Source organism: Macrotis lagotis, chromosome 6 (assembly GCF_037893015.1).
Source record: "Macrotis lagotis isolate mMagLag1 chromosome 6, bilby.v1.9.chrom.fasta, whole genome shotgun sequence".
In the NCBI taxonomy this organism is placed as follows: domain Eukaryota; kingdom Metazoa; phylum Chordata; class Mammalia; order Peramelemorphia; family Peramelidae; genus Macrotis; species Macrotis lagotis.
Window position 1 is genome coordinate 73,339,412 of NC_133663.1, and position 8,562 is coordinate 73,347,973.

Sequence of the window (8,562 nt, forward strand, 5' to 3'; positions counted from 1 at the left end):
AGAATTTTCTGTTATTCCTAACTCAACAAATACCAGCAAATATGAACGTTTCCATATAGAGAAAAGAGGATTTTATATGAAATTAATCAATCTCCATTAGGTACAGCAGTTTATTTAAGTATATGCGAAATTCAGCATATTACTATGAAGCTCTCCCAATTTGTTCTTTTCCCTTTGAATCTTCTTCTGTGCTTTCCTGTTCATTTTAAAAATGTTTTATTGATCCCATTTTTATCATTACCTATATCACTTAACTCCCATTTCCCCCTCAAAATAAAAAAGCACAATCTATCAAATCCACCGTCAAAAATGTAAGTCTCTTTCTGCTAGTCCATTGCCTCTTAATCAAGTCAGTCCCTTAGAATCACGACTGCTCTTTGTATTGATCAGCATTTTAAAGTATTTCACAGTTCTTATTTTGAATCTTAGAGTTACCATATTTTCCTGTGTCTGCTTCCTTTGGGGGGGGGGGGGCGTCAATAATCAGATTCGGTGCCATACGGTGGCATGGTATCCCTTAGTTTCTAGTTCTTTGATACAGCAATAACAACAAAATGTTGATATTTTTATGTATATGGGTCATTTTCCTTTTCTCATGTGATCTTCATTGTACACATTTAATGACTTGGAATATAGTTCAGAGATGCTCTTAAGAACGGTTAGACTTGTTCACAGTTCCATCAAAATTGCATATATATATATATGTATGTATGTATATTGTATATATCCTTCATCTTCCCCTCTAACAAGTATTAATTTTTTTTTTGGTCACTTTCGTTAGTCCAATGGACTTGAAGTAGATCTTCAGTGTTGTTGTAATTTGTATTTCTCTTAATATTAGTAATTTGGAGTAGTTTTTTTTTTTACCTAGTTGCTCATAGCTTCATTCCCTTTCTCCATAGTTTTTGACCAAAATTCCCAGAATCTTAAAAATAGGAATCCAGATTGCCAGAATGTTGAATTCCATAAGTCTCCCCAGAAGTATAAAGACAGATTTCTCCATTTTTCCTAGTGGTGCTTTAAGAGTGCTGCAGAAGACATTAGGAATCAATAATACCACCTTAATTGAGGAATTGTTCCATCAAGAGTTCCTATGTTTCTTTCTTTGAACTTCCAGCATTTTGACCATCATGTGACCCAGGAGATCTGGTTTCTATCCTCATTTGGCCTTGGATCAGGAAGAACTAGATTCAAATTCCACCTTGGGTAAACACTAGCTTTGTGACTGGACAAGTCACTTAACCTTTCTCAACCTCAGTTTCCTCATTTGTAAAACAGAGATAGTATAAACCCTAACCTTCCAAGGTGGTTGTGAGGATCAAATGAGCATGTATGTAAAGTACTTTTGCAAATTTGTCATCATCATCATCATTGATAAGTATTATTATTGCTATTGTTTAATAGCATCATTATTCTTCATCTCTGAGATATTGACCATCTCCAGGCCTCAGTCTTCCAGAGATCCCTAAATTGGGAGTCATTTAGAGCATCACAAAGTCTTAGCATTTTGGAAACAGTGATGTCAGAGATTATCTTTGTGGGTATGCTTGATGATCATGGTGAAATAGAGACTGAAGCAGTACTGCTTTTAGGATCTTAAGAGTTTGACTTTGCTTTCTTTTCTTCCTTTTTGCAAATAGATCAATTTTTCTTTTCTTGTCCTCTCAGTGTCTTTTTTTCTTCTTTGCAGCTAACTATCCTTGTGCAACCTGTAGTCAACCCACAATAGATTGAATTCTGGTTGTGAGATGCAAAATAACTCCATTTTTTTGAGGGGGGGGAAACAATGTTCTGTTTCTTTGCCAATGGGACTTCCTTCGCCTGATGGGTCAAGCAGCCTGTAAACCACCATCTGGATGGTCCCTTCTCCCTAGTGAACATCATCTCAGCAATAACTGCAGTGCCTTAGACTAATAATTTTCCACAGCTGGTTCACAAGGCAAAACCTTGCCAGATTTGCAGATGACTGTCTCACTCTGCCAGCAGAGATGACAAAGACTTAAATCATTTCTTAGATCTTGCCTTATCTCTGCTGAGGTATTTCTTAGGTAACAGCTATTGCTCGGTCTTCCTTGGATGGTCCTCCATGCTCTGGGTCTTGCCTGAAGGATTTGAGTGGAGACAGATTTAGGCTAAATTTGGATTCAGTTTCATAGACCTTTTCATCATTTTTCATTGTTTTCAGTCAAATAAACATGCAGCCAAGGATTTCTCTCTGTACTGTAAATCAATTGATAGCCAGTACATAATTCCAATTCTCTAACCAAAAAAACTTTGTATCTGCAGCCATTAGTTTCATTCAGATTAAATTTGATGTCACTGTAGATCAAATGTGAATTATGTAGCTGTTAGATTTGTAATTTATGTCTTGATTTCCAAAAATAGATGAAAATCAAAGATTCTATACTATAACTTTACCATCACTAGCAGCTATATAATATCTGATCAGATTTTATGTATGTACCTGTAAATCTAACTATTTAAAGCAAATATGTAAATCTAGTCTAAATATTAAAGCAAGTGTTTAAATTGGTGTTTAAAAAAACAAAAAAAAAATATCAAGTCATGTTCTGTTTCCTTGCTTCCTTTAATATATACCAGATATTGAACTAATAGGATACCTGAGTTCCGATCTTGTTTGACCAAAATCAGTAGGATATTAGCCAAGTCATATAAACTGTTGAAGCCTCAGTTTCTTCAGATATAAAATTTAGAACATTAGACTGCTTGATCTTTGGTACTTTCTAGTTTCAGTCTGTCATATAACCTATTGAAATCTCACTTTATTCATATGCAAAATTGAAAGTTTTGGACTAGTTGATTGACCTTCCGTGCTATCCATTTCCAAGAGTCTATGATATCACATGTTATATTCTTTAAGAAACATCTTCCACACTCCTCTCTGGTCTGATGTTAAAGTTTGGTATTAGGTGATGTATTCAATCTCCCTCTACTCACCTCTTTGCCCTGATCTCCCACTACTGGTGATTGACCACACACTGTCTAATTTGACCCCTCATATAGCTCCAGAACTGGAGAGAAGTTGCCATGTGCATATCCACAGCTCTTCCTAGTGGGTAGTGGCAGACAGGGCTGCATTTGAAATCTGACACCATTTGGTCTAAGCCTTTGAGTGCTGCATTTCAGTCACAGAGCTCTGCCAGACCTGGACTGATGCTCGCTGCCAGCAAATAGCAGGGAAAACCCCCTGCCTGCTGCCAGATCTTGGAGTGTTGCTAATAATGACTAGGCTGGGCCGCTCTCATCCTCTGCTTCTTAGCTGGTAAATAGGAGCACACAGCCAATCTAATGGGAAACCATGGTTTGTGTGTGTGTGTGTGTGTGTGTGTGTGTGTGTGCGTGTGCGCGCGTTTAAAACCTTTTGAGAGGGGATTCTTTTTGTTTGGCAAATTGTAAAACCATTGAATTTTGTAGTGAAAAGGGATTTCTGTGGCTATCTAGCCCAACTTCTACATAAAAAAAAAATCACCTCAATTAGAATATATGCTTCTTGAGGGCAGGTAATTTTTTTGACCTTTCTCACCATGCTTAGAGTAATGTTGAGCACAAAGTAAATATTTAAGTAATGTAGCAATTAATTAAATTAAATAATTTAAGTATTTAAGTATTTAGTATTTAACTAAATAATTAAATTAATTCATTAAATAAATAATTTATAAATTAATTAATACATAAAGAACTATTGACTGATTGACCAACTACTATATAAAGGGGTCAGGGTTCAAGACCATTTTGAAGACCCCCCCCAAAAAAAGCAGGCTCAACCTTTTTTCAGTATTTTCTTTCATTAGTTCTATTTATTGCTCACTCTTCCTCTAAGAGCACCCTTTCAAAGACATAACTCTATTGTTTCCTTCTCTTCTCCCTTGTGGTATTGCTTCTCTGTGCTAAATTAATAATAGCTCATATCTAGAGAGAGATTTACATTTTACCAAGCACTGTTCTTAAATGACCAAAGGGTATATCAAGCTTTGGTTCTTTTGAACAAGAATTTATCGCGCAACTATTCCATACTTGGATTCCTCACAAAAATAAATAAATAAATTAGGATACTGTTCTATCTTTCAAGTATTTCCTACTTTCATCAGAGCAATAAGACAGTAGGCAACATTAGGAGAATCTATGATTTACTGCCGTGGTGAATATTATTGACATTTAAGGTTCAGGGTATTTAGGGAAGGGAAGGAGAATAATGTGAATCCAAGTAATTTGGAGAATATTTCATGATTGATGTGGGATTTTTCCTACTTTCTTGAATATTGGTTTTCAACTTAAAACATAAAGTGCTTCCTATGTAGAAGACCTAGTCAAACAAGTGGTGTAATGAATGGAGAACCAACTTTGAAGCAGGAAGACCTGGGTTCAAATACAATCTTTTCTAAATGCAAATGATGTGACCCTGGGCAAGTCATCTAACCTCAGAGCTCTAGGCAGCTCTCTAAGATCCTAAGTTGAAGAGATAGTGCTGACTTCTGTTGGTACAGAGGTTGAAATCACAGGTCCGTTTCCTGGTCTCATTCTGTGTGAAACTGTGCCTCACACTATTGAGGATACAAAGTCAATCACTATGGGTAGGGAAGGATTCGGGCAAGTCCTGGTAAGGAAGCCAGGAACTCTGTGAAGTGGCAGTGAGAGGAGGAATGGCAGATATGGGAAATTTACTTGGCAAAGCCTCAAAGACAGGAGGTGGAATGTTATGTACAGGGGAAGAGTTATCTGGCCATTTGACTGGAATCTTTTCAGAAGTATTCAATCATTCATACATAATAAAAAATGATATACATCTATAAAATGCATATATATGTATGCACACATACATTATGAATGTGTGTGTGCATGTATACATGTATTCGTATATATGAAATTTAAAATGCTGCTATGCGGCAAGAACTGCTAAGAACTGGGGATACAAAGAAGACTCAGTGAAGCAATCTCTACTCTCAAAGACCTTACGTTCTTATGTGAGAGAAGAGAAAGATAATTGCAAAAACATCTGAATGAGAAATGGATTATTTTGTATGAGGAACAGAGAAGAGACTAGTTTATATCAAAGCCTTGGAGATTACTCTTATATAATTAGGTTCAGACAGGCAGAAAACCAAGAGATTATTGTCACAAAAACCCAGAAAAGGATGGAGTATGCAGGAAGAGAGGACTTCTCAACAGTATCTAAAGTATCAGGGTTAAGGATGAAAACAGGGAAAACACCCATCCAAGTAGCTTGCATATTGTCTTCCCTTGGGGATAGGCAAGGGCTTAGGCCAGTGTTTGTTGATTTGATTTGATGTGATCATCAGTTTTAGTATCCAAGAGACAGTGGTAAGTTTGGAGGAAGCAGTTTCAGTTCTGGAATGAGGTTGAAAGCCAGAATATAAAAGACTGAGATGGGAATGAGAACAGAAGAGGTAGAAACAAGTGAGTGTATATTTCTATTTTTTTTCCTAGGAGTTGAAAAGGGAATGAGAGATAAAGCACATTGAGGGGTTGGTGGGGCCAAGTGAAGGTTTTCTAAGGTTTAAGAGACTTGGCACATTTGAAAGCACTAGAGAAGCCCGAAGGAGCCAGGAAGTGAATGTAAGGGGGGGTTATTTAATAAAAAAAAGACTGGAAGGGTAAATTGACATCTTATGTGTCTGTGTGTGTGCCATTTAAAAGAATTGTTCGGTTTAATTACCTTTGAAGAGATCCCCAATTTCAGCATTTGTTTCCTCCCTTGAGAAGAAATTCAAGCCAAGAAAATTGTTTCTTTCTCCGATTTGCTTTTTAAATACATAAGATTTCCATTTCTAGTGTGGCAACAAACTAATAATATTGCTATAAAGAATAAATCTACTGACTTCTCCAAAGAGTTATGTGATTTCTGTCAAATATCTGTGGTAAAGGCATGCTGCTCAGCTGATATGCTTGTTATTTATTTAATCTTCCCCTTCTCTTTCCAGGGGTAAAAGCCTGTCTAGAAAGCAGAACGTGTGAAGGAGAGGAAAAGTACGAAATGCTCGGTGGTCCTCAGAGGAGCAGGCTCAACAGAGAACAGCTGGTATTCCCCTTCTCCTAGTTTTCATCATTGTTTTTGTTCAGATGATGGTGTATATCATCATCATCGCTTAATATTACCGTCACTGCTGCCATGAAAAATGGCCCTTGCCCTTTCCTCAAGTAGAGTCGACTGATTAAAATTTTAATTGTGCTTATTTCAAGCACTTGATTCTGAAAGATGGTCACGACGTGCAGTAAAATCCAAAAAGGTAATAATTTCATACTGTTAATGGATTTCTGGCATCTCAAATATTCCCATAAACCTTTCAGAATCTGAGGTAAGTCTCAAATACAGGAAATTGCTCAAAAGAAGACTTACAGCTGCTGCTTGGATTTAACTGCCATATGTCTTCTTTGCCATGTGTCCCTATTTAATAGCCAATCTGAAGTTCCATTGTCCGCTTGGTTTTTATGTTGGTTGAAAAATTATAAGGGACCCAACTACTAAAAACTTTGATGAGGGAAGGTATCATAAGAAGGACACATGAGGGGGCTTTTTGATGAGCAAGTAACATTTAAGAGTCTCCTACTGAGTTCCAAGAGTTCTCAAAGCACCCCATAGCCTCGAAGTCTTACCTGCTTCAGCTCCCTATTAAAAACAGTTCTGTATCCTTCGAAACCCCCACCTGAGTCTGTAGCCCTGGAAAATGTTCAATTAAGGATATTCAGATTTGATCATGTTGAAAAAGGGTTGCCTACTGTATTCTTGTCTAGACGTTTCTGGTTTAATCAAAAGTTTGCAATCAACATTTCTAAATTCAAAGGACTAGCTAGATTAAGTTTTAGGAATCCAGATTCCGTACGATGTACCCAGTTCATACAGAAGACATATATAATAAACAGGTGTTTTTTTTTTTTTCCTTGCATTTGCAAAACCTGCCTAAGGATAAAGAACTATGGATGAGATCTGAAAATATGAATTGGGGGTTACTGAATTATTTATTAAATTTTTCAATTATTTAATATTGAAATATTAAATATTCAAATTAAAATTTTGGAGTTAAAATTTACAAATGAGGATTGCTTATCTGTACCTGTATTTTCCTCAATAGATGATTGGGTGATTTGAGGTATTATTTTACCAGTTATCTGTCTCAATTGATTTCCTAGCTGACACTAATTTTTCTTTCATTCTCCTTGCTACACATAATTCTCTGCATGTTAGTTTCCCATTAACAGATTTTTCCCCCCTTCATTTTCTTTCAGCTACCCAAGTTATTTGATGGCTGTTACTTCTATTTTGAGGGAATTTTCAAGCACCATCCCAAGGATGAACTTATAAAACTGGCCAAAGCATCGGGAGGACAGATCCTCAATAGAAAGCCTAAACCAGACAGTGATGTGACCCAAACAATCAATACAGTATCATACCATGCCAGACCTGACTCTGACCAGAGGTTCTGCACTCAGTATATCATCTATGATGCTTTCTCTAATTATCACCCAGAGAAGCTTCGTCAGGGCAAAGTCTGGATGGCTCCCTCCAACTGGTTTATAGACTGCTTGACAGCGTTTCAGGTGCTCCCTGTTACCAAGTGTAAGCCACCCCAGATGAGCACAATTTCAACTAGCCTTGGGGAAGATAAATGGCAGCTATAACATACCTTTGTTGCCCAGTCACATTATTACAAAGAAGTTGGCACCATTCAAGATTTTCTTTATTCAAATTTTTAAAATCTCTTTTTGTTATTGCTTATGGATGAACATTAGAATTCAGTCCATGTTTCCCATTTAGATACTGTGACTGCTCTAAAAAGGTGTTTCTTTAAGAGACCTTTGGTTTGATATTCATTATGTCATTCTACTAAAATAAGCTTTTGGAGATCAATGAGAGTATATCAGAACCATTGGTGAGATATATGCAAGTTCTATCATTACTGTCAAGCTACTTAATGGGCTTTGATGAAAAACCCACACCTGCCATAATGAGTATTTACTGTCATACTGGAGGCAGGGAATTTTGTCAAAAGAATTATTCAGGAAGTGCTTGAATGAAAATGCAAAGAAAGTACATATTTGATCCAACTCATCACAGATTTTTAAATGTTTAACTATTTCTTCTCTTGTGTCCGTTTGGACTTCCGTATTTTCTTGCATTTGACTACTTCATTATTTTCTTGATTGTCTATTTTCAGTATTTTACTATTGGGAAAAAAATAAATCATGATCCTAAAACACAGTTGTTTGTGTGCTTGTATGTGTTGAGAAAAAGTCAACAGGAATGTCTTTTATTGTAATGATTCATTATTGCTGTTATTCTATATTATCTGAAATACATTTTTAATAGCAATTGGTGAATTTCATTTCAATATCAATATTAATTTCTTGTCAGATCTTTAAAATATATAATTTAGAGATGATTTTACACAATAAATAGAATTGGGACTTATTTCCTATTTGGCTTCACAAGTTATTATAAGATAATTTTTTTTGAGCTCAGGGTACACTTTACAGTCTACATACACTATTTAATTCACAAGCTCATAGAATTTAAAGTCAAAAAGA

The 8,562-nt window shown here is 36.1% G+C and overlaps 1 protein-coding gene across 2 annotated transcripts in view; it reads left to right on the forward strand.

Moving 5' to 3' along the window:
- BARD1 (BRCA1 associated RING domain 1) overlaps positions 1–8,267 on the forward strand; it is a 140,590-nt gene extending 132,323 nt beyond the window's left edge. Inside the window, exons 10-11 of one of the 2 annotated variants that reach the window (XM_074191441.1) lie at positions 5,961–6,058; positions 7,264–8,267. In XM_074191441.1, the coding sequence (XP_074047542.1) occupies positions 5,961–6,058; positions 7,264–7,656 (491 nt within the window). In that variant the 3' untranslated portion in view covers positions 7,657–8,267. The remainder of the gene's footprint in view (positions 1–5,960; positions 6,059–7,263) is intronic. The other variant, XM_074191442.1, reaches the window with a different exon arrangement.
- Positions 8,268–8,562: the final 295 nt, after the last annotated feature.